Below are 26921 nucleotides of genomic sequence, written 5' to 3'. Positions count from 1 at the left end.
AGTAAGAGAATATTCTTAAAATATATAAAATTCAGGATGAGATAGTGGTGCTAACAAGTTACATCAGCCAGCACCAGCAGACAAGTTTAAGGTGGGGTTTCCTTGGCTGCCTTGCAAAAGTATGCTGAGTTAAGTGAGAGCCCCAGTGGTCAAAGAAATGAGAACTGCTTGTCCTCTCAGGCCACCTGAGGGATGTAGACTGGGGTACTGGATGAAAATCTTGGGGTAGGAGGATCAGTAACACCTCAGAGAATTGGAGGAAGGATGCTGGATGACAAAGCCCAAGCAGGTTCTTTGTCCTCTCTTCCTCCCACCCCTTTGCCAAAAGGGTCCCTAGGCTTCTTTTTTCTGTTTACAAATTTGTGTGAGCAGTTTATTTGGTATAGAGTTGGGTGGTGTCTCATGTGCAAGCTAGGACATCCAATCAAGAGTGAAAATAACACCTTACAACAGTGATCAAAAACTACCTGGACGATCAATAGGGAAATGACACAATGTGACAAGGAAATGACACAACGGGGAAAATCCCGAGTTTTAGACCTCAGCAACCGTCGGCAAGACACCGCCCTCCAAAGTTCTCCCCTTTCCCGCCCCGCCTAGGCTTTTCCTTCCTTATTGACTCCTCCGGGAGGGGCGGGAGGCGGAGTCAGCCTGGGCCCCGCCCGCTGAGCGCGCCTCCACCCCGCAGAGCGCAGCCTCACCAGAGTCGCTTTACGGCCGAGGAGAGGGTGGGTCCTCGCCTCGAGGCAGGACGCCGAGCTGAGGGGCGGGGAAAGAGGTCTTTTGCGGCAAGACGTAAGTGACGGCGTAGGCGGTGCGACTGCAGCTGGAGGGCAGAGGAGGCGGGTTCGTGTTTCCCGGGCCGAACCGGGCTGTGGGGGCCGCGGGGCCTGGGCCGGGGCTGTAGCTAAAGGCCCGCGGTGACAGCATGGGTGAAGGGGAGTGGGGCGGAAGAGGCCTTGGGCTGCTTTGGCCGGTGGGAGGAGGGGGTGGGGGGCTGTCTTTGGTCCAGGCCGGGGATCTGACCCGTGGCTGGTGTCTCCCCGAACCCGCAGCGTGCCCGTCCTGTCCTCGCCATGAGGCCGCAGCAGGCGCCGGTGTCCGGGAAGGTATTCATTCAGCGAGACTACAGCAGTGGCACACGCTGCCAGTTCCAGACCAAGTTCCCCGCGGAGCTGGAGAACCGGGTACGCAGACTGGCTCCCCACACCTGCTCTGGGGCGAGGGAGGGGGACTCTTCAGGGACGGGAGGGAGTATGGGCCGACACCAGACCCGTTTGATGCCTGCCTCGCGGTTCTGAGGAGGGGCGGGCAAAGGAGGTGCCTTGGTCAAAGGAGGGCCACTAAGCAAGATGCGGTGTTTGGAGGAGGACGAATAAAGCCAAGCCCCTGAGTGTGATGGCCTTATAGAACTCGGTGGTGCCGAGTGCCGGGAATCTGTACCCAGCCAGCTGTCTTCTTACCCGGCCGTCTCCACACCTCCACCCGGGTTATTGACAACAGTGATGAGGAACTAATTCCTGAGGTTCCAAGCCACCTAACTCAGCATGTTGTAAACTGTGACCTCCTACTTCGCCACGCAAGAGTAATCATCATCATTCTTGTGACTGGCGTTTGTGGCCATTGTGCTGGTCGCACTGCTCAGCAGAAAGGGTTTATTAAATGCTGTGCCAGACAGTTACAGACAGGCTTTCTTGGAACCTGAAAAACCTAGAACAGTAGATCGGCCTGGACAGGGAAATATCTCCGAACAAGGCCTTCAACTTGTTGTTCCCAGTTAAGATCACTGGGAGCCACCTGCGTTGTGATGCTTGCATATTGAAACTGTCCTCAGGATATAGGTCCCTCAGACAACTCTGCACACAGAAATGGAAGAAGGCACTGTTCCTCTTTCTTAAGAGTTAGGGGGGGAAAAGTCAGTGAATTTTATTTTAAAAGTACAATGAAGTGAGCATATGTGACTGTGTGTTTTCTTGGGCCCGCATGTGCTCACCTACCCAAAGAAAGATCTTTTGGTCTTGAGCCATGTTACCTTATATTCAGTTTACTTTTCAGAGGTCAGTTTCTGGTAAGATGGGAGCAGAGTTTTGTGTTCTTTTCTCCTTGATTGGGAAGTGAGCGACTGAGGTGATGAGGTGTGCTGTGGGTGTGGGCGTAAGAAATACTGGTCATGGGATAAGTGGGTGTAGATGAGTCTGTGCTAGAGAAATGTGTAGCAGTCCTTTAAAATCAGTTTGTAACAAGGTAGGTTGTTCTACCTGATTGCCAAGTTTGGGAAATCAATGTATATCAATTATAGTGTCCTTCAACACTGTGGTCAAGTTAGTGACCCAAGTATGTTTCTTTAAATGCAAATGAAAGATCAGATATGCTTTTCTTTTCTTTCTTTCTTTCTTTTTTTTTTTTTTTTGAATGTTTATTTATTTTTGAGAGAGAGAGAGAAACAGAGCATGAGCAGAGGAGGGGCAGAGAGAGAGAGGGAGACACAAAATGGGAACCCGGCTTCCAGGCTCTGAGCGGTCTGCACAGAGCCCCACACGGGACTTGAACCCACAAACTGCGAGATATGACCTGAGCCGCAGTAGGACGCTTAATAAGACTGAGCCACCCAGGTGCCCCAGATCAGATATGCCTTTTAAAGAAGGTTTCATATTAGTTTGTCTGTGAAATGCCACATAAATGCTACAGTTTATCATTGCGATGTTATGAGTTAACTCAGCTTGACACTGGCTGGACATTTCCACTGTGGTTTGAAGAGGTAGAAATTGAGCACAATGCCTGCTGGCTAGAGCTACCAAATGTTTTTTTTTTTCTTTAAATAATTTAACATCACAGTTAACATACATGTTTTCTGTGTTAGGGTTTGTATGAAATGGATCAAATGTTTTATTTGCAAGCCTTTTATGGAAAGTCTGATGTACACTATTTATGTACTTTCAAATCAGAGTGTAAACTATACACTTACTTGGATGTTACAAGATTTCTTTGTTTAAAGGTTTTAAAGTCAAACTTCTAGCTCATAACTAAGCCAAATATATGTATGCAGAAACACATTAGCCTTCCACTCTGTGTGGTAGAGCCTTTATTTTATAGTCTGAATACAGAAACACAATGTAGTCACAGTACTCCACTGATTTTTATAGAAAATTGATGTTTCTAAATTCTGGAGGCCTTTTTACTTCTTTGACTTCAGATTATAGACCAGAACTGCTTATGACTCTGAGTACTATACGGAGTGTTATTTAGTGCTGTTCAATTGTGTCTTTGAGGGATTTTTCTTCTTTTTTTCTTTTTAAATGTTTGGGTTAAAACACTAGTTTATGCTTTAAACTGCTTGGGAGAGCTTTTGATTTTTCTTTTAATGTGTTGAAATCAAATTTAAATTACAGGTTTAAATTTTCCTTGCTTTGTTTGATGGAAAATTGGAAGGTTTCTGTCTTTGTTTCTCTACTCCTTACCCTAGAAATTGTACTGATTGCTCTGCCACTGGGGCTGATTTTCCTTTTGTGAGAACATCACACTTGGCAATTTAATAGAGGAAGAAACTAATATACAATGTTTTGTATTACTTTAAAGCAACACACACACACACACGCACACACGCAGGCATTTGTACCCTTTAATCTCAGAGTGAGGGCACGTTCTGCCTGTTAACAAGTTTACTTTTTCCGTTGCCTGTTAGAATGTAATACTTTGATGCCTAAGTACTTTGTTGCCAGGACAATTCTTAAAGAAAGCCTTAGTCTCACTTTAGCCAAAATACAGACATCTAGACACCCTGGGTCTGGGTAGGAGAGAAATGAGTAAACTACAATTGAAGCATTTGTTCCCCTACATACCTTTAAAATATGTGTCTGCATCTGGTTCATAGAAATTACCTTTGACTTGTGATCACTTTAAGCTTCAGCCCCATGCTTTCTACCACATCATTCAACAAGAAACAAAAATTCTGGGAAAAGGAGTCTGATTCCTATTTCCATTCCGATTTTCAATGTTTATTAGTCCAAATTTATGTTGGGCTCCCACTTCACAAATCTCCCAATTTTGTCATAGCATCTATATCAGTCTTCAGGTACCCAAGAGAGAATACTGAAAGGTATTTTTTATAGTGAAGGGAGTGAAAGAAAAATGCCCACATTTGTTCTGTTGAACCCTCATATGTTAGGTCCTTTGCCCTTGCTGCTGTCTACCATGCTGTTTACCTTTTTTCCCCTTTTCTTTTTTAGTAATCTTTCAAAGAAATTCTTGACTTTTTAAATTTCTTTTTTAACCTTTTAAAAAAGTCCTTAATGTTGGTGGGTTGGTTTGTTTGTTTTTCTTTAATGATCTATGATTTGTTTCCATCCTATAAAGCATTACTGTCTTGGAATAGCTTTTTTAAGAATTCATGTTTCTAGTATGATCAGTAATTCTGATCTGAAAGAAGATGTTTTTGGGTTGGAGCCCATGGTTTTGAATCACAAAGCCAAAGAAATGTAAATAATTCATGGAACCTTCCTTATCAGATCATAACATTTAAGTAAATCAATTGTGAGTGTTTGAAATTATTTAGACTTTTGTGGATTTGCTGATGTGACAAACTGAAGGTGTTATTTTAGGCATAATTAGGTAAAGATAACAATTTGTTACAAATATTTGTTTGCAGAGTGAATAGAATTCATTTTCAGGGAATGAGAACTCTGACGTCAATTCTCCAAATGACCGTTCTTCAAGTGGCGGCTTCCCGCACCATCTCTGCCCATCCAGCCCTTTTCAGAAACTCTTAATATTCTAGGAAATTAAAAGTAGTTCCTATTGAAAAACCAGGAGAACCACCACCATTTTAAAGTTCACATTAAAGTTTTTCATGCCGTTGGCTCACCGCATCCTCACAGTTTTTCCACACGCAGAACAAAACAATGATCACAACTGCCTCTAACCTAAAGGGTTTTAATAGCTTAAGGATGATGACCATAAATTGTTTTACATTTTAAAAAATTATATTCGTGGGACTGTTTTGTCTCAAACTGTATATTGAAGTCCTTTGACTTTTTTCTGAGTCTATATGTATAGACTTCATAAAGGAGAGAATTCATATGTAAGGAGTTACTCTACTCGTTTCAGGAATAAGGGAGTTTGTGTGAGAGGGGCCCTATAGTAAGGACAGATAAGTTGTCCTTTGTTGCCAAGAATGATAGTGTGGCATGAAATACTCTACTAATGGGATGAAAATCCTAGGGTAGAGCACTGAGATGTGAAAGTACTGTTAGCAGAAGAAAGTGAAAGCAGATGATTAGAGTGAAAATGGAAGACAATGGTAGTATTAGGGTCAATGTGGGATAATGGTGTCACTGAATAGAAGGGAAACAGGAATGACTTGGTGTGAAGAATTGTGTGATAGTTTGAGATTTTGCCTTGTTCAGTGTGAGCTTTTAGTAAATTCCAGTGTTTAGGGACTCAATTTAAGATTACCTGCTCTTAGAGAGAGAGGCAAACCAACTTACAGGTGATGGAGAGTAAGGAATGCACTTGTGATGAGCACCAAGTGATGTATGGAAGTGTTGAATCACTGTGTTGTACACCGGAAACTAATATTACGTTGTACGTTAACTAACTGGAATTTAGATTAAAAAAAACTTTAAAACAATAAAAAGATTACCTGTCCTTTCCAGATAAAGAGAACTTCTTCCTTTTGTGCTCCCGCCATACTTTATATATGTGCCCACTGTAGTACTTTGTCAATTTATTATGTCTTTATGTTTACATACCTGTTCTGCTTACATGACTTGTCAACTCCTGGAGGACTGAGTGTCTTGTTTATCTTCCTCAACGGCCTGTCCTAACATCTGATGATAGGTGCTCAGTAAATGTGAATATAAGTGAATGGAAAGTGGAAGGATTGTATAATTTTATTAAGTTACTTGAAACTCAGTATAGAGAATAAAGAGACACCATACTGAGCCTTGAAGATATCCAGTGTCCATAAGAGGGATAAGATTTAAAAAAAAAAAAAAAACTAAGCAGTTTCAGTAACATAGGTCCTGATTTAATCATCCAGGAGGTTTGCCAACTATTAGATAAGAATGTTGACAGAACAGCAGAATCAATTAGTGATAGCCAGCATTAGTGAGTGGCTGATCTTTTTTCCAAAACTTACTTTAAATTCTTTTTTCCATACAGATTGATAGGCAGCAGTTTGAAGAAACAGTTCGAACTCTAAATAACCTTTATGCAGAAGCAGAGAAGCTTGGGGGCCAATCATATCTTGAAGGCTGTTTGGCTTGCCTAACAGCCTACACCATCTTCTTATGCATGGAAACTCATTATGAGAAGGTGAGCCAACCTTTGTTTTCACAAAATCTCTTAAAATCATAAAAAAGGTGAATTGATATATTCATGTTTACATGGTAACAGTTGCCATAAAATTTCAAGGGGCATTTATAATAATAATTCAAATTCTGTCATTGCTCCTGTGTAGAGAGCACATAGTAGAGATTCCGGAGTCTTCAGAAACCAGTCAAAATTCATCTGTTAACATAGAGTTGACATACCAATGTTCAAATTGACTTAACGCTTAAGATTGTAGAAGATCTGTATTCTCATTCTATCTAGCTTTTTGAGAATCCTTTTACTTTTTTCCCCAAGTCTCTGTCTTCAGTCTTATCCTCCAGCTTGAGATCTTCTCTTTTCTTTGCAACTGCCTGCTAGACCTGGAGGTGCCAGCTTTTCAATGTAGATGTCCAAAAGGCAAACCTCACACCTCCCCATTTTGTTTAATAACACCCTTCCTTTTTCAGTACCATCTTTAGGTGTGGAGGATGAAGAAGAGGGAAAAATTTATCAGTTGTCAAAGACTGAAATATCTGCCATTTTCCCATTCATTAACTTTTCATGATTTCTTCTGCCACTTTTCTAATGTACGCCCTTATTACCTCTTAGACTGTCGAAATAGTGTGATGAGTTTCATTTCTTCCATTCTTTCACTTGTCCAAACCATCTATTGCTGCCTTCATGGACACTGCATTTCTTCCTCTAGCACTCCTATAAATTCGGAGGCCTCTCCTGGCTTCCCATTCACTGCCAGTGAGTAAAGCTCAAGCCCTTTCTCCAACTGACCTCAGGCCTCCCTTTCCAGCTTTCTCCCGCCCCTTTCTCACTGTATCTTTTGGCCAAACCCGCTTCCTCGCTGGGCACCAAGCATACCCTCCTAGGTTTTCCTCCACCTATAGTGCCACTCTCCCTGTGTTCAAGTCTCACCAAACCCTTAGGTGCCTCTGTCCTGTAACCTTTCCTTACTCTTCTAATTAGTATCTTTCTGACCTATGTATCCCCGCATTCTATTTATGTCTCTTTCCTGGCACTTACCTCTCTGGACTTTTGAATGTAGCAGTTTGCTTTCTTATTTGCCCTTTAAGTATGTATTTTTCTTGAGGTCAAGGACAGTGCCTTAACTGTTTTGTGTCCCTCTTCATGCATAACACCATGCCCTGGGTGCATTAGGTGCTCACTGAATATGTATTGAATGAATTAAAGCCAATCAGAGTAAACCCCTAATACATCATTTAATTTTGAGCATGTTTAGCAACTGAAATGCTATACAGGTATCTGTACTATACCCCACACAACAGAACTGTCCCCGTGATTGTCTTGCACTCTGTAGTAGAGAGCAGAGAGTTGCAGCTAAATTATTTTTGTGAGTTACTGGCTGGAGATGCTGCCATATTCATTAGCATCCTGACATGAATTGTGTTAGTGTTACTAAAAAGGGTATATCTAAATAACTAAATTAGTTGTTATATTTTTCTCCATATTATACAGAGAAGCAGCCAACTTTCATTCCTGTTTAATATTCAAAATCAGAAGTTGTAAAGGATCAGTATCAGCTTTCAGTCTGTGTTTTGTCTTAGCAGCTTCTCTTTAATAGTACACTTGCTGAGTGAAGGGACAAGGGTTTCATTCATTTGATAAATATTTATCGAAAGCCTACTATGTGCTAAACAATGCACAGGGGATATAATGGAATAGGACAAACATGGTTACTGGCCTTGTAGTATTTATAATTTAGTGGTAACAACTGATGTTAAGGAAACAAAACCAACTAAATTATTAATGGCAATAAACGTCTTGAAGAAAACAAACTTTCCCATGATAGAAAATAATAGGAGAGACCTAATTTAGATTGTGTGGTCAGAAAAAGCCACTGAAATGGTAACATTTAAGCTGCTAAGTGAAGGCTACAAATCGTCCAGACCATTCAGGCAGAGAGGTGGTAAATAAAAAGGCCCAGAGAGCATGATGGGTCCTGGGAATTGTAAGAAGGCCAGTGTGGAAGAGAGGGGCTGTAGGTGAATTTGGAGAGGTAAGGAAGGAGCTGTGTCATGTAGGAGTGTGTAGTCCATGGAAAGATGTTCAGACTTTATTTTCAGTGCAGGGGGGAAGCTATTTCAAGGTCTTAAGCGGGAGAGTGATATGATCAGATTTTCATTTTAAAGCAATTTCTTTGCTCTGGAGGGAAAAAAGATACAACAGTGGAAGTAGGGAAACCAGGTACAATGCTCCATAGAAATCCAGACAAGAGATGAAGATAGCTTGGACAGGGAACAGAGCAGTAGAGATAGAAGGAAGTGAACAAATTCAAGGAATATGTTAATAGTAGAACCAAGATTGAATGAGAAGCTGGATGTAGGAGGGGAGGGTAAGGCTGAATTCATATGGATAGAAACTAGGTCATCCGGGGATGGTCATTTAAAGAAGTATGTAATACTGCCAATTTAAAGTAGAATTACATCCTCCAGAGAGAGTATTTTGTTCAAGCCTAGTAGAGTTGTCATTTCACTACATTTCACATTTGTTGATACGATTTCAGTTAACTTTTATTTATCCATGTGCATTTACTGAAATAGATACAGAAACCTCCTTCTAATGTCAGTTGTAAAAAGAAATGGGTAATTGGGTTCCAGCCAAGTCATTCACTAATTAATAGGATCATGGACAAATTAATCTGAATTCTTTCAACTATAAAATGGGTATTAGAATTAATGTATTGTCTTACATATGGTGGATGCTTAATAATAAATAGTGTTTTCTTAAGGTAAATATAAGGGGCACCTGGCTGGATCAGTCAGTAGAGCGAACGACTCTTGATCTTGGGGCTGCGAGTTCGAGCTCCACGTTGGGTGTGAAGATTACTTAAAAATAAAATCTTTAAGAGGTACCCGGGTGACTCGGTTGAGCATCTGACTCTGGATTTTGGCTCAGACCATGATCCTAGGGTTGTGGGATCGAGCCCCACGTTGAGCTCTGCACTGAACGTGGAGTCGGCTTAAGATTCTCTCATTCTCTCTCTCTCTCTTTCTCTCTCTCCCTCTCTCCCTGTGGCCCTCTCGCTTGCACAAGTGTGTGCATGTGCTCTCTATCTCTAAAATAAAATAAAAATAGAGATATAATTATAAAAATAAAATTTTAAAATAAGTGAGAATTTAGTGTATCTACATATATACACATACACTAACTTAAGTGTTTACATATATACACACATACATGATTTAATCAGGTATTTGTGAACTCATATACAATTTTTTTTCAAATATGAGTAATCTTTTTTAGCAGCTGCTGGCTTATTTAGCTGCTAAAACATTTGGTAGCTTTTAATTAAAATCCCTTTGACTGGGGGCACCTGCCTGGCTCAGTTGGTAGAGCATGCAACTCTTGATCTCAGGGTTGTGAGTTCAAGTCCCACATTGGGTGCAGAGCCTACTAAAAATTAATTAATTAATTAAAATATATATATATCCCTTTAATTATTAGTCTTGAAAGGCAGTTCTCAGTATCAGAAATAAAGTGGAAATACATTGATCCTAATATATGTTTTCACTTAGGTTCATAGGCAATATAGAAGGCACTACTTTATATGTCTAACCAAAGTTTCTTTTTACAGGGTTTTATAAAGCAAGTAAAGACCAAATAAAATTAGTCAAGAAACCAAAATTTAAGGTGTGGCTACATGTTTTAAGTAGGTGATTTTACTGGACAATGAATAACTAGATCACGCAAAGTGAATAGCTGGAATGGTCCTAATTAAGATATAATGTATTTATACTTTCAAAAGAAAAATTTTAAATGTATATTTGTAGTTTTGATAAAATGATAAAAGTGTAAGAAAAGCTGCCTTCTCCCTCCCTCCAGTTTGTCCCTTAGGAATTTCTGTGCTATTATTTTCTACTTTATGAAAGGACAGGCTTGAGTCATTTAGTCTGTATTGTTTTAAAGACTAAAATTTTTAACCTACAAACAGAAAGCCTAATATAATAGTACTTACGCTTTGTCATGTGGGTTAAATTTTTTGAAACTGTAAATAAGCCTTTTAAAACTCACTAGAACAATCATGCTTTTTTTCCCCTGTAATGTGCTATTTATTGATTTAAAATGAAGATAAAGACTTCAGTGTTTTCTCTATTGTTGCTGCCCATTATAATTGGGGAACAAATGGGCTTGTAGAAGCTTCTCCTCGCAGTAGCTGTCTGCCTGGTTCATAACATCCTTTCTGCTTATGTGCTGTAATCTGTAAAAGGAACAAATTAGAAGGAACTTAGATATTTTCTGAAAATACTAAGATCCTGCTGTTCTTGCTTAGCCGCACTTAGGATAGTTTTTCTTAAAGGTCTGTATTTCTTCTTGAGGCTTTCTCCAGTTTAATATTCTCAAGGAGGATAATAGTCTTTGCTGAGGTTGGATTGTCTTCAGCTTTGTAAATATTACACAGATTGAGGTTTTGTTGAGGGTTTGAGGATAACAGATAATTTTGTCCAATATTCTTGTTTGTTTTGACATTGATTTACCAAAAATAATAAACTGTGAGCAAAATGTCAACATAAAGCTTCCTAGGAGTGAGCATGCTGATTTGTCCTGCCTGGGACGCAGTGTGAGTTTACTCATGTTAAAGCTTTCTTGTTGCTGAAGAGACTAAGACAGTCCTGCCTTCCCCAGAGCAATATTAAGAGGATTTGGAGCTTATGCAAAAAGAAGACATTGTTTTGTTTCTGAACTGATACCTAAGTGCACATGAATGTTATTAAAATTTAAGTAAAAACTTTGCACATCAAAGTTAATGCTTGAATCAAATAAAGGCATGCTATTTCTTTGCCCGTAACCTGTGCCCAAGGAGTGAGGGAGGAAAGCTGTTCTGAAGGAATCCTTTCTTTGCAACCAGCCATGCAGACGCTTTTCTGACTGCCACCCCCTAGTGTAAAGGTACTGGAGTGAGGGTACACCGACTCTCCAATTTCCAGTTCTGTCAGATAAGCTGGGAAAGAAATTGGACAGAAGATTAAGAGTCCTGACTTGGTCACCTTTATGGGCTACTTCCTTACATTTGTTATTTTAGCATGATTGATAAACTGATAAAAAGTACCTAAGATTTTTTTTTGCCCATAAAGACCAAGCATTACTCAGGTTCTTTGTGAGTTGAAAATAGAATGATATTTGTATTACTTCAGGTAATTAGGTTAAAAAAAAAAAAAATTCTTTAGAAGTGGTATTTTTTAAGTTTTTTCTTTTAATGTTTATTTTTTGAGAGAGAGCATGAGTTGTGGAGGGGCAGAGAGCGAGGGAGACAGAATGTGAAGCAGGCTTCAGGCTCTGAGTTGTCAGCACAGAGCCAGATGCAGGGCTCGAACCCACAAACTGCAAGATCATGACCTGAACCGAAGTCAGACACTTAACCGACTGAGCCACCCAGCTGCCCCAGAAGTGGTGGTATTCTTAATTCACTACTTAACCCTGCAGACTGCTCTTTTAATGATATCATGCTCTTTTAGAACATGAGATTGTAGTATTCCCAGAGATGTAACTTGAATGAATTTATTTAAATTTCACTTTCCTTCAGTAAGAAAATCCACTATACAGACTACCTAGTTTTTAAATTCTAAATCAATTTATACGAAAGTACCTAAATTGTAGCATCCTAATTTTGTTAGTTTGCCCTGGTGCATTGTAGACCCACTCTTAAATTGTTTCTTAATTTCCAACTATTTTCATACAGTTCTTTTTCCCCTTTATGTTGTGATTGCGCTTATATGTGACTTTATTGTATTCTGGTAGTATGAATTTAAGAAAATATATAGTAATTAAAAAACTGGATCAAAGCCTTTTTGAACATTAGAGCCAAAAAAAGGGTTATTATGATGACTTTGAATCTGAAATAAAACATGTAACTCTTTGATTTTGTATATAACTTTTAAGATTTATTTTCCCCTAGCTTATCGGTCTCAAAATTGCCCTTATTAAAGCTGGAGATTTGGCAATTTCCAGAAGTTCCTTTGTATCCTATCTGGTTTTTGTCTGCATTTGCTTTGACTTTTACAACCTTAATGCTAAACTTATAAATTGAAGTTCCCATCGAGGACACAAGAGCAAACTACAGAGTAGCACTATATGCAGACACGGAAATGATGGAAGACACCTGACATCAGAAACTCCATAGCCACTGACAGTCACGTGCTTTACAAAGGAAATAAACTTTTCTGTTTTAAACTAACTGGGCTATCTTCTATCTTTTGTTATGGGCCAACTTTGTATCATTACTTACAATTGATGAAAACATACAAACAAGAGAAACAGCAGTTCTTCAGTGTTAAAGGGGGCGGAAGGCCAAGAACTACTCTTGGTATTAGAAGGTATCACACTGACAACACATTATGAGTGGGAAAGGGAAAAGTACAACTAACTTTTGTGTATGTGAGCATCCACTTATTTCTCTGTATCCAGGATTGAGACGACAGGGGGCAGGGAGGAGGGGCCGGCACTCATGCTTTTGTGTGCATTTGCACTTTCACCGTATTGAAGATAACTTGTGACTCGCCGAGTCCATCAAACTGTGCTGAATGTTGTGTACAACTGGTGTGTGCCACATGCTCAGAGCTGTATCCCTCCATATGAATATCTATTTCTGGTTTTGAAAACTAATTCCACTGCCTGAGTATTTGGAGATCCAGCTGCTACCTAAGGTAAAATCTGATGATGCATAAAAAGCTGTGGTGTTTCTTTTCTGTCAGGTTCTGAAGAAAGTGTCCAAATACATTCAAGAGCAGAATGAGAAGATATATGCTCCCCAAGGCCTCCTCCTGACAGATCCCATTGAGCGAGGACTTCGAGTTGTATCTTTTTAGTCCAGATCATAAGGTCTAAATATCTATAAAAAGAAAATTTTGACAGTACTCTTGGGCATCACCTGGAGAGAATTTAACTCCTTTCTCATGTATTTATTTGCCCTAGGAATCTTCTGTGTGAATTGCATACCTACCATAAGCCTCTTGTCTCCAACATTTTTCTTAAAGCAAGTCTCCTTCCTTTGCAATTGTGCAGGTCTCTGGATTGTTTACTATTCTGGTTACCGTCTTTCTTGGTGGTTCTGAGGGCATCTTGTAGTAATAATGGGGGTGGTATGAGTAATGCATTTCAGCTGCAGAAACTCTGAACCTGTAGCCTCTTTGAAATGCATAAACTCATAATGTGTGGTGAGACTTGTCATCCAAATGAATTGCAGTTCCATGGGGGTTCATCTGACTAGTTGAAATCAGTTACAGCTGCCAGATGTATCATTTCATTACCTTTGACATACTGTGCATATTTTTAGAGGCAGTAAGCTTTGAAACTCACTAAGTGAATTTGGTAAATAAAATTGCAAGAAAACTAATTTAACTTGATAACTGGAGTAATGAGTAAAATAAATTTTTTTAAAAACCTAGGTCAGATAATCCCAGGCCTTCCAGCTGATAATAATTTCAGCAGTTTTATTATCTTCCACAGCAGTGGTTCTTAAACTTTTAGAGGTCATGAACGCTCTCCCAGGAAAAAGTTAGCAAATAATTTCAGGGCATTTTGAACCCCTGAATTCATTACCTCCTTCAGTTCTCAGCCAAGAACCCTCTAGCTTCTACACTATAGCATCTTTTTCCAGAATTTTTTTTTTTCTTTCTTCAAAAAATAAATAATCAGTGTTTGAGAGGGAGGACATGTGGAGTACTGCAGGCAGTTATATTTCTTGAAGATTTTGGCAAGATGGAGAAAGCATCATGTTTAACTTGGGTAGGAGAAATCCTTAATAATTTAAAAATGAGCAAAGCGAATTGACAGCAAAGTGCACAGATCACACACACCATCTTGCCATGGTCCCCTTTTATATGTTCCACTCTACAGTGTGTTTTCTTAACAGCCATGCTGTTTAGATTGAAATCACCATTTATGAAGACAGAGGCATGAGCAGTGGGAGATAAACCATCGAATTAAAGGTAAAAATAAAATTATATGACGTATATGCAGTTTTTATCATTTGTAGCATGCGTGAATTTTCTTTCCTGCATGGTAAATAAATCTTTAGATTATGGCATATTCCCTGTATTGGCTTTATATTTAAAATGTATATTTAGCTCAAATTCCGTTTGGTGATCTAGAATTTAATCCTGATTTTTTTCCCCCCTGTACTATTTTCAGACTGGTTTTCTTACTTTGTTTTAGGGCATGTTTTGTTTTTTTTTTTTTGGGGGGGGTTCTTGTTTTAGTATTTCAAGGCAATCCTAGACATTCAAATAGTTGGATTTTGCATATAAAAATCATTTCAGCGATTGCCCTGCCCATATGATGAATGGCTTTAATAACCAAAGAAACATTTCAGAGTGTAGGGGGAGATTCTGAATATTGCATTTATTTAAGTGGCTTCATTGCCCTGTAGAAGAAACCATACCCCTAGTGGGTAGAACCATAAATGTAATTCTTTTGTTTAGAATATTTATGTTCTTCTATATCCATATAATGACTCTGAATAAGTGAGAAATACATTAGTTAATACTGATGGGAGTCTGTAAGCAAATCACGTGGAAGCCATAGTACATGAGCATAGCCCTCTAAGTAACAGAAAATCGTACCTCATGGTTTCTGCTGATTTCAGTCACATACACTTTCTACAGTGCTCTGCTACCGTACTTTCCTGATTGGCCGTTTGCAGGTATGTGTCACTAACTCACAGCACAGAAACAGATGCTACCAAAGCAGACCTACTCTTCCTTCCAGGGCAACAACAATAATAACTGCCACTTTGAGAGCACCTGCTCTGTGCCAGGTATTATACAAATGGTATTTCTCATTCTTATAAGAATTCTGCAAAGTATTTTCTCCATTTCACAGGTGAGCAAACCAAGGTACAAACAGATTAAATGGTGTTCTCAAAATCATTCAGTTTAACACGTTTTGGGATAGGAACCCAAGCCTGATTGACTGGAAAACCAGTTTTTACACCATACTTCGTATAAGTACTTGCAGCAGCAGAAACATGGGGAAAGGGAAGAGTTCATCAGATTATTGTTTATCTTCCCCTTTTCTTTTTCAAGACTTTCTTTAAAAATACATTTTGTCTGCCCCTGCACAATTTATCAAACCCTATAAACCAACCAGCATTCCAAGGCTGCCACCTTTTAGCACTAGTGAAATTGTCACCTGAATTCTTTGACTTTGAAAGCCGAAAATCTAAATAATGACATCCTCTGCCATGTGTTTCATTTCTTTTAAAAAGGACTTGTTTGGGAACACTTAGTGTTACTTGTTCATACACTTTCTCGTGTACAATTTCCAAACTGGCATTTCTCAGTTGAGCAACCGGGAACCTTAAAGTGTGGTTTTTGTTATGTGCCATTGGAATAAGTTTATTTTATCAATTGCAGCTGTGTTGACTTGGCACAACCCATTTGTCATGACTCGTTTTGCAGCTATTATTGCTAAATATAATGTCTTTCTGAGGTGGTGTGGGGTTTTGAGCAATTACACACCAGAGACTAATCTATCAATAGTTAGGCAACTGTGAAATTTTGAAATGGGAAAGATTTACTTTAGGAACTTCTGGATAGCTTCATGAATGCAAATATTTTTGTTCAATTTAGTTTTTAGAGCTGTGTGTTCCTCAGGCCAGGATCTAGCATGGGCTGAGGTCTTGGAGGAGGGGGAGAAACTGTAAGAATAATGAATTCGATTCTGCCATTTTTCTTAAGTCTCTAAGTTTTCTGCAGGTTGAAGCATTATATGAGAGCTAATGATTTTAACAACAACAAAAAAAAGAAAATACACAAATCATGGAGATGGCCTTTATTAAAAAAACACTTAAAATATCTTTATTAAAGATTGATGGTGTTTTCTCTTTGGATTATCTTCTTTATTTAAAAAATTGGAATGTATCATTCTGTCACAATAAATTAGTGGTGATAAAAATAGCTAACTTTTGTTGGTGTTTATTATGTGCCTGCACTATTCTAAATGCTTAATTTTAATCATCACAACAACACTACAAAGTAGGTAGTATTATCCCAGTTTTTTCAGATGAGGAAACTCAGGCACAGAGAACTTAAGTTACTTATCTAAAGCTAAAAACTAGTAGGCAGCAGTTGAGGCAGCCTGGCCCCAGATTTGCTACTTCACCCTGTGCTGTACTATATTTTATGGCGTGATTGGTCAGAGATTGAAATATAGAGGGCTTGGGGTGCCTGGGTGACTCAATTGATTAGGCTTCTGCCTCTTGGTTTCGGCTCAGGTCATGATCTCACAGTTCATGAGTTCGAGCCCCATGTCAGGCTCCATGCTAACAGTGCAGAGCCTGCTTGGGATTCTCTTTTTCCCTCGCTTTCTGCCCCATTCATGTTCATTCGTTTTCTCTCTCTCTCTCTCTCTCTCTCTCTCTCTCTCAAAATAAATAAAAAGAATCATCCTTCTTAAAAAAAAGAATAAGAAATATACAGGGCTTGCATTTCTGGACTGCTGGGCTATATACTTGCTTAGTCAATTAGTACAGATCCAAGTATTGTTAGATAGACCGTAGCGCACTTATTAGGACCTCTGATCAGTTGGTGTGAGAGAATTGTTTTAGAGGTTATTTTTAGCATCCCTTTCTAAAACTCCTCCTTTTCCTAACTACAGATCCCTCCTCCAGCTGGGACCCTCATCTATCCACTGGCCGATCGCAGAGTGTCCCCTACCTCCTCTCCAGAGCATCATTCCTTTGTATCTGCTGCCAGAGCCACGGTGCCATTTACTCCAAGGACTAACTTTCTAAAATTCCACACCTGGAGTGACCTCTGGTCACTCAGCATCCACTTTGTGTCTCCAAATTGTGTAGGACTCTGTAATCTCTTGATTAGTTTCTGAGAAAACACAATGAAGCGTTTCACTTTTTTTATTCAAAGCCGTTAATAAAATAAGCCATTGGTCAGCCCAACACAAAATTCATTTCTTACCTGCCACCAGGACAGTGGTTCTCTCATTCCTGGGCCAGCTTCCCAGGTGGCTGGAGACTTCAGTGAGTCCCATCTTAGCCAGTGTTCAGTCTTATTTCCCCCAAATTCAGAAAATGCTTTTCTCCGGGATTTTGGTGAAAGGTAGGCCATGTCTGTGGTTTTGCTAACGCATCTCCCAGATCTCATAGACCTACCAGTTTTGCCATGGCCAAAATCTTAAAGATCTATTTCTGCTGTTCAGTTTCTCCAACGGAAGCTCATTGGAAAAACAATGTATAATGTTACTTGTTCTATTATAACAGTTATTCCTAATTAAAACAGTATTTGATGCAATTTCCAGTTATTTTTCTTTGGAGAATTTTGTTATTGCATTACCTTGAATGTTGGGAAGATGTAGTATGTGTTGCGTGTTCCTTACAAAAATAAGTAAGCACAATAAAGTGGATGCTAAACCATCAAACACATAAATGTCCCTGCTGTGTCCCTGAATGTGTAATAAGCAAGTATAATAAATATTTTAATTATAGTTTTGTTATAAATATAACTTATGAGAAAAAAATTTGATAGGAATAATACCGTATATTGCTAATTTTTAACTGTCCCTACTGGCAAACCTTATGATTCATAGACTTTTCCTCATATACAGTATTCAGTGCACAGAAATCTTAGGATTGGTTCAAGTACAGTAAGTTCAGTGATTTCCAACTAAAACTCTCAAGTCCGAGTTCGTGTTTATAGTTCTTCTGGCTGTATGTTCTTAGTGTCAGGGTTTCTTATGCCCTTCATTCATCTTCGGGGTTTTGAGAGCACTGTATTTGCAAGAAAGTTAAGAAATATATTAGGAAAGAATGAAACAGTTAAAAGTTTTACTTTCAGAGATACTGTAGGTGCTAATACTGGATTTAATCTTTCAGATTTAGTTTCTTTTATGGATCTGTTATTCAGTAAATCCCATCAGTCTGTGTAATATTTTAATTGTATAAAATTCCTTTGTTACTTTATAGCCTGTGATAGTGTATCTCTCTGCCTTTTAAACCTGTTGCAATAACTTTGCTGAAATAATAACACATTAGTAAAACTTTTCTTAAACAAATTGTCTCTGTGTCATATTTGTTGTGATTTGGTAAAGTGATATGGTATTAAATTTGGCAGATAAATAATACTTGTAGAATCTGTGTAGACAATTTTTAAACACCTTACATTCATCACACTTTTCAGTTTATATGCTTTATCTCATAAGAGGCAGATATTTCAGCTAAATATAAACACCAAGAAATAGTCCCTAATAGTAAAAAATGTATTCGATTAAGGAAATAAAAGATTAGGATGTTTGGGGTGTCTGGGTGGCTCAGTCGATTGAGCGTCCAACTTCGGCTCAGGTCATGATCTCACAGTTCATGGGTTCAAGCCCCACGTTGGGCTCTGTGCTGACAGCTCAGAGCCTGGAGCCTTCTTCGGATTCTGTATCTCTCTCTCTCTCTCTCTCTCTCTCTCTCTCTCTCTCTCTCTCTCTGCCCCTCCACTCCACTCTCTCTCTCCCTCTCTCAAAATTAAAAAAACATTTAAAAAATTTAAAGATTAGGATGTTTCATTAGGAAAAAATCAGTATTGTTAGCTATCTTGGATCATCTGATGACTGTTTTTAAAATGAAGTACATTTGTAGAGAATAACTGCATATATAGTCCATATTCTGATTTTTGTGAAATTATTTTTCTTTACAAGATTTTCAGCTTCCCAATTACACTAATAAATAGTAAATAGTACTCAGCCAGTATTCAGAAAGGAGGTCATTAGACCTGAATTAAGTTCCTTCTGTATTCCACTTGGCCCTGGCTCCTAGCCTAAAGTCATAGTTTGTCAAGAGTAACATGCTTTGTTTGCTGTTTTGTTGTTTTAAGTCCATATAAGGGAGATCAGAGTGTTGGTGCTAGATTTCATTTATACACTGCTCTTCCCTGCCCCACCCTAACCCTTCAGACTCCATGAGGGCAGAAGTGGTTTCTACCTACCCTTGGATCTATCCCTAACCACGCATCATCATGCAGGGTGTTACATCTATTTAACACGTTTGTTAAGTGAGTAAGATACAGGCTGACTGGTCATTAGCAGAGTTACTTCACTACATCTTGATTAGTAAGGTGTTTGACTTGATAATATAGTGATTTGTATACTCCCCTTGTAAAGTTCTAAGACTGGAAAGATCTCTGCGGTTTAAACTCCACTAGAGTAGACTTGCATAGAGATAACTACTCTTGAGGATTCCAGTGTCCTGTAGATAAGAATTCCCAGGGAAAGGAAAGGAATTACATTCAAAAAAATCTGAAGTACATTGGTATGTAAATAATGAATAAGCCACCAACTCCTACTTTGTCCTTTTTATTATTCTGTGTATCATTGACGATGCCAATAAGTGATCCTCGTCCTCATCTGTGTTTGGTTGGAGGATAAACAATATAAGCGTTACACAAAAACCAACTTTAATCTGCAAATGTGTAAGGTGTGAGGGATTTTATTCTTCCTTCCACCAAAGCTGTAGTAAGTGGTTTTACAACAGTACTCCACAGTACTCAAAACTTGGAAATGTGTACAGGGTAGCAAACATGGGCTGTGAATTATAAATGCCAAAAGGTAGGTTCTTTAACCACCTAAGTTCTAGGATCGTTAGCTTCAAAATGAGTAAACACAGAATTATTAATAAAGGTTATAGCTCTTCTGTATTGTATCATAAGTTCTTCCCATATATCTCAAATGGTGCAGATGTGAAGTTCTATGAAATTCTACCTACAACCAGGAAGCCCTGTAGGAATTGAATGTCTGCTTTAAAAAAAAAAAAAAGCCTCTACTGTGCAAAAAGAAATAATTTTATAAATCAGGCACAACCAATGATTTTTGGTTAAGAGTCACTGTGAAGTTAAAATGAATTTACGCCAGCAGAATTTTCTGATTTTTTAAAGTAGCATCTGAGCAATAGAAGTATTTACTGACCTTATAAAAACGTATTTAACTTTGTACTGCCACTTTTTGCTTTGGTAGTGAAATCTTTAATCTTCAGAATCGTAAATCACCTGTCTTTGAAGAATTTTTTTGTTTCAATTACAAAGAGTTCTTTTTTAAAAAAGAAGGTGGGCAGGGGGGAGCTAAAAAATTAGTCCATTGGCTGCCAGATCTCTTGATCTTAATGTTTCTGTCCATGTATATATGTTCTTACCCCATATTTTCACAGAGCCATTTATTGCTAGGAAATGAACATCATAATTTGTATTCAAAACATTTTGGCAATTAGTCTTCTGAGAACAGCCAAATGCCAAACAACATAACCGTAGAGGCTTAGATTCTGTGATATATAAGGACTCAAAAACAGATGTAATGTGACCTTTTCTTTCCAATTAAAGGATTGGTGTGCACATTTGCATATCTCTGTGTATCTCATACAATGTACAAATGTTGTACTTAGTCTAATTCCTAATTTCTTAGGATTATGTGCTTGAAAAAGCAACATGATTATAGATGTTGCTGTCTACTTTTAAAATGAGTGATGCTTCAGTTAAACCATTAGGAAAGGCCTAACAGCATGTTGTGGGCATTTTTAACACTGCAGAAAAAGATCTTCACTTAATGTCTAATGATATGGAGGGACTACATCAGGATAGGAGAAATCACCTTTTAAGTAACCAGAATTCCCAACAGAAACCATATTGACAGAAACTTCACCAAACCCTGCCGGCAAGAGCTACATATTAAAAATATCATCCTTGATAGAGATTCTGTGAGAAAACTCCGAGGAGGGAGAAAAAGTTGCTTGTATACACGGATTTCTATTCCCAAGTTCTATGTAGACTTGGAATTCACCACAATCTTTCTATTTATCAAGGAAATGTGTGGTGTCAGGATAACAATGCAGCTGCATATTAACTATATGGAACAGTTAAAGACAGAAAGGAAAAATGCCTCTGGGACTAGAGGGAGCACTTAGGGACAAATTTAGCCTAATCAATTCATTCCAAAGATAGGCTTATTAAGAACTTAAAGAATTATTTGCCTGGCAAAGTTCTAATACGATTTTTTTATGGGACTTGACATGCTGGTTCTAGAAAATGTGAGACATGCCCTACAACTAGCAAGATCTATTAAGTTGCAGTAGTTAGCATGGGGCACTGTTACAAGCATAAACTAACAGAACAATGGTACAGAATAGAGACCCAGATGCAGACTCAAGCATGTGTGGTGGGCTGGAGAGTCTCCTTTTGCCCTTCTAGATTCTTTCTCCTCCTTGTGCTCCTTTATGTTCTAGAAAACTGATCCCTGTGGACTGCATCAGCCAGGCTCTCTTGGCTTCCAATGAGAGGAATGAATGAGCAGGAAATCTGAGCATGGTTCACTGGTTTGTGGGGGTGGCTACTTGGCCAGCTGCTTGGGGATGTAGGAAGACAAAAGTGGAAGGCTGGTGAGTAGAAGAACACTCTGGAAGAACCTCTAGGAAAGGTCTCAGAGTGTGAAGAAATCCATATGCCATGTAAATGCCCACTAGATATAGCATCCACCGCAAAGAGGTTCTCACTGTGGAAGTGGAGAGTCCTTTGGTGGCAGTCAGCCTCTTCCCAGCCCCCTGGGACCATGGGACCATGTAAACTAATCATGGCGGCACAGGTGGAAGTTACCTATGGCTCAACAACACAGACTTCCTCTCATTGTGACTGATCTGGGTACTGCCACTGCTGAGTGCCTGAATGGCAAACAGAGGTCAATGCTAAGCCCCGAACAGGGCACTATTCTCCAGAGGGGGTTCTGATAATAACAAACTGGACTTTTTTTTTTTTTTTTTTTTTTTTTAAGATGGGGAGGAGGGGCAGAGGGAGAGAGAAAAAGAATCTTAAGCAGGCTCCACACTCGGTGCAGAGCCCTACATGGGGCTCGATCCCACAACCTGACCGAAAACGAGAGTCAGACGTCAACCGACTGAATCACCCAGGTGTCCCCTAGACATTTTAATTACTGAATTGGGATTGTGTTTTGTGACTTATAATGATCATGGGATTTTTTTTTTTTTCAACCAAAAGTGACAAGAGTTATCATGGACCTTCTTCAGTTTTCATCCATGGGCAGGGGAAGAACTTTACCCAACAAATCAATGTAAAGGCACAAAAATAATATTGGAGACAAAAGTAAAGTTGCTTTATGCTGACATTCCATAGGTTATGCTAATTGATATATGTACACACAATTCATGCATTATTACCATGTTATTTTTGGATACACACATATATGGTAAAATATGTCCATATGCCTGGGAACAATAAACACTAAGTTGACTGAAGCTGGTGGTTACCCACAGAGAGGGAGGAAAGATAATGGGGTATGAAAAAGGAGCATAGGGCTTAGATTGAATTTGTAATGTGAAATGGCTTATTATTTTCTATACATTTACAAATTTTGTAAATTTTATTACAAAAACAACCACATGTATTTGTCAATACAAATGACTATGTATACACACAAGCTAACATCCTCATATCACCATGGGCTTTGATAATTCGGACACAATACCCACCACCCCCTGGGATTTCACTTAGGTCTCTATTTTCAATTTTCTCTAAACATTCTAGCATATTTGTCTTGTTGGTCTCATTGTCAAGAAGCACGGGCCTCTGAGTTCTGCTACTTCTAATTATACCCCTCCAAAAAGTGAAAAGTATGGACAAATGGCTTTTTCCTGCTTACAGACAGGTGAAGAGCTCTTTAAAATAAATGAATTAAACTTCCAGCCTAGAAGCAGTATATAGCTGAGGAAGTTCAGGGTTAAGCTGAATTTCTCATGTAAACATGTCTAAGATGAAAGAAAGAGAGGCTGATGAGGAAACTTATGATCTCACTTCCCCATAAAGAGGGACAAGTCCAAAGTCACTGCAGCCTTCCCAGAGCTCCATGGGTCACATCCAAAGCTTACTGATTCTAACAAGTTAGCAGCTCATAGGACAGTGCTCACAGCAACACCAGCTGCAATAGACCAAGTGACCCAAAGCTTCTGGGTCTTGTTTCAGAAAATATCAACATTGGGGCGCCTGGGTGGCTCAGCTGGTTAAGCATCCGACTTCAACTCAGGTCATAATCTCAGGGTTCATGAGTTCAAACCCCTGCATGGGGCTCTGTGCTGACAGCTCAAAACCTGGAACCTTCTTTGGGTTCTGTGTCTCCCTCTCTCTCTGCCCCTCCCCTTCTCACATTCTGCCTCTCTCTCTCTAAATAAACACTTAAAAGAATTTTTAATATCAACAGTTAACACAATTTCATGACCAGACTTCAGTATTTTCAGCTGATAATATTTATAACTGAACTGGATCTAACAGAAACTGAAAATTTTAACAGTTTTTGTCACTTTGAGATACTATTCTAAAGGTGGAGTTGTTACATTATCTTTGCTAGCTAATTTAATAGTAAAATACCCAGATAATGTTCTGTGATATGGAATACAGTTCATCACTATTCTTTAGCCTTCTGATAGAGGATGAACACTCAATTAATGAACACTCAATTAAAATCTTTAGTGCTCCAACAAGAAACCTGTAAGTGGGGTTTTTTAACTTTTTTTTAATGCTTATTTATTTTTCAGAGAGACAGAGTGCAAGCAGGGGAGGGGCAGAGAGAGAGAGGGAGACACAGAATCTGAAGCAAGCTCCAGGCTCTGAGATGTCAGCACAGAGTCCAATGCAGGGCTCGAACTCACAAACCATGAGATCATGACCTGAGCTGAAGTCAGACGCTTAACCAATTGAGCCACCCAGGCACCCCTATAAGAAGGTTTAAATGAATAAACCTAGACATATGCCAGAGGTTTGTAAGATGTCACAAATTTTTTAATTTCACACTTTTATATTTATCCAGGCTCTTATTCCTTATTATTTCAAGCACTGACATCTGCAGAGATGTGTAATATTAATGTTCCACGTACAAATAAAATAAAATGGTAATAATGGCAATAAAACTTTATCTCTGTAGCTCTAACTAGAAAGTTTGGAACTTAAAAAAAATTTTTAAATAAATCTTAATGTATTTTGTCAGCTCAGGAAAACCATTACATATATACAGATGAGTCTCACTTGTATTCTAAAAGTTGTCCCTGCACAGAAAAATTACTTCAATAAACTTTACTCTGAAGTGGAATGACCCATTTCATTAGTCATATGAAGTTCTCAAAATGGTGCCATGTCCATAATCCACTAACATGCAAAAAAGTAAGGCATTCAAATAAAAACCAATGAACGGAACTTTGATACAAGGTGCACTCGAGCAAAGCTACCTTTTAAATCTCTTCCTATGATTATCATCAAACCTTTACCTATGGCTACGTACTTAAAAACAAAAACAAAAACAAAAGTGCACTGTCCTAAGCTGTAAGTATTTAGAAATACTGAGTTTGGCCTGGTTTTCATTTAGACCTAAAGATAATTCACTAAATACATAGACCCTAGAATAGACACTTCTCTAAAGAAGACATCCAAATGGCCAACAGGCACATGAAAAGATGCTCAACATCACTCCTCATCAGGGAACTACAAATCAAAACCACAGATATCACCTCATGCCAGTCAGAGTGGCTAAAATGAACAAATCAGGAGACTATAGATGCTGGAGAGGATGTGGAGAAATGGGAACCCTCTTGCACTGTTGGTGGGAATGCAAACTTGTGCAGCCACTCTGGAAAACAGTGTAGAGGTTTCTCAAAAAATTAAAAATAGATCTACCCTATGACCCAGAAAAGCACTGCTAGGAATTTACCCAAGGGATACAGGAGTGCTGATGCAAAGGGACACTTTTACCCCAATGTTTATGGAAGCACTTTCAACAATAGCCAAATTATGGAAAGAGCCTAAATGTCCATCAACTGATGAATGGATAAAGAAGTTGTGGTTTATATATACAATGGAATACTACTTGGCAATGAGAAAGAATGAAATATGGCCTTTTGTAGCAACATGGATGGAACTGGAAAGTGTTATGCTAAGTGAAATAAGTCATACAGAGAAAGACAGATACCATATGTTTTCACTCTTATGTGGATCCTGAGAAACTTAACAGAAGACCATGGGGGAGGGGAAGAGGAAAAAAAAAAAAGTTACAGAGAGGGAAGGAGGCAAACCACAAGTGACTCTTAAAAACAGAATAAACTGAAGGCTGATGGGGGGTAGGAGGGAGGGGAAAGTGGGTGATGGGCATTGAGGAGGGCACCTGTTGGGATGAGCACTGGGTGTTGTATGGAAATCATTTTGACAATAAATTTCATAATAAATAAATAAATTAATTAATTAATTACATAGACCCTAATAAACATGAGGACCTGACAGCACTTAGACATATGAGCTTCTCATCAGATGCCCGTGACCTAAAATCACATGAATTTTTTGATGGAAAGATGACATTTCTCTTTGCAGACTCTTATCCAGAAATTTAGAAAATAGTTTTATGTAACCTGATAAGTAGTATATTGGCCATAATTTTTCAGAAGATAAATCGCTTAAAAAAAAAAAAAGGCAAAGGTGGGACACCTGGGTGGCCCAGTTAAGCATCCACCTTCGGCTCAGGTCACAATTTCATGGTTCATGAGTTTGAGCCCCAGGTTGGGCTCTGCGCTGATGGTGTGGAACCTGCCTGGGATTCTCTCTCTCTCTCCCTCTCTCTGCCTCTCTCTCTCTCCTTCTCTCTCTCTCTCTCTCAAAATAAATAAACTTTAATAAAAATAAAATAAAGAAAGGAAAAGGCATGGTCATTGTGTATTCTGCAATGAGCACGTGACAGTACTGTTTTTATATCTCACCAGTGTTTCCCATTCATCCCTCTCAGAATTTATTCATTCTTTCTGCAAACTGTGTCACATGCTACTTCCTCGGGGAAGCTGCTATAGGCTAAATGATTGTGTCCCCTTAAAATTCAAAATTGATATTGAAATCCTAACCCCTAATTCAGAGCCCTCATGAATGAGAATAGTGCCCTTATAAAAGCAGCCCAGAGATCTCCTTTGCCTGTTCTACCATGTGAGGTTACAGTGAAAAGACAGCTTTCAAGAAAGTGGGCCCTCATCAGACACTGACTCTGTGGGTACCATGATCTTGGACATCCCAGTCTCCAGAACTATGAAAAACAAATCACTGCTATTTATAAGCCACATAACCTATGGCAATTTATTACAGCAGCCCAAATGGACTGAAACAGATGCCTACTCCAACCTTCTAAAATGTTCCCACCCTCAACGTTCTGCTACCCAGCTTTATTTTATACCACCTGACAAATAATTATTTGTTTACTGTCTGTCTTCCACCATAGAGTCTGTGTTTCCTATTCACTGCTTTTTCTTTAGTACCTACACAGAGCCTGACAGCAGATACTCAGATATCACTAGATGCTCAAGAAATATTTGTTGAATGAAGAAACTAATGCATGCATGAATGATGGGCACTGTGCTGGATTTGAGGGCTACCTTCAGGGAATTCACAATCTACTGGAAGAAACACACATGTTAATTCTGCAATGTAGCATGATAAATGTAATACCAGAATAGTATAAAGTATATTGGTGACCTGAAGAAGGGGTGGATAGGTTAGGAATGCAGTCACAGAGGAAGAGTTACTTTGGCTGAGTCTTGAAAGATGCACAGGAGTTCATCAGACAAGGTTAAA

At 38.9% G+C, this 26921-nt stretch overlaps 1 protein-coding gene and 1 long non-coding RNA gene across 5 annotated transcripts; one reads left to right on the top strand and one right to left on the bottom strand.

Moving 5' to 3' along the window:
* The first annotated feature begins 701 nt into the window (after positions 1–701).
* GOLGA7 (golgin A7) lies at positions 702–18345 on the top strand. 4 transcript variants are annotated; one of them, XM_040451949.1, is made up of 6 exons: positions 756–846; positions 1056–1187; positions 6160–6312; positions 13032–13133; positions 14200–14267; positions 16936–18345. In XM_040451949.1, exons 2-5 carry the CDS (start codon positions 1077–1079, stop codon positions 14236–14238), a joined length of 405 nt encoding a protein of 134 aa, XP_040307883.1. In that variant the 5' UTR covers positions 756–846; positions 1056–1076; the 3' UTR covers positions 14239–14267; positions 16936–18345. The 4 variants fall into 4 exon arrangements, with proteins under 4 accessions (XP_040307735.1, XP_040307883.1, XP_040307666.1 ...); XM_040451877.1 differs by having other exon boundaries at positions 758–846; positions 14205–14267; XM_040451801.1 differs by lacking the exons at positions 13032–13133; positions 14200–14267 and having other exon boundaries at positions 702–795.
* A 440-nt stretch (positions 18346–18785) lies between these two features.
* On the bottom strand, positions 18786–21954 carry LOC121034385 (uncharacterized). Its single transcript, XR_005792526.1, has 3 exons — positions 21812–21954; positions 21429–21660; positions 18786–19522 (listed from the first exon to the last, which is right to left on the bottom strand). It is a non-coding gene; the product is annotated as an uncharacterized LOC121034385 (long non-coding RNA).
* Between the last annotated feature and the right edge of the window lie 4967 nt (positions 21955–26921).

This window comes from Herpailurus yagouaroundi, unplaced genomic scaffold (genome assembly GCF_014898765.1).
Source record: "Herpailurus yagouaroundi ecotype Mexico unplaced genomic scaffold, PumYag 28, whole genome shotgun sequence".
In the NCBI taxonomy this organism is placed as follows: Eukaryota; Metazoa; Chordata; class Mammalia; order Carnivora; family Felidae; genus Herpailurus; species Herpailurus yagouaroundi.
Note: the sequence above shows the minus strand (reverse complement) of the source record. Positions and strands in the feature narration are given on the sequence as shown.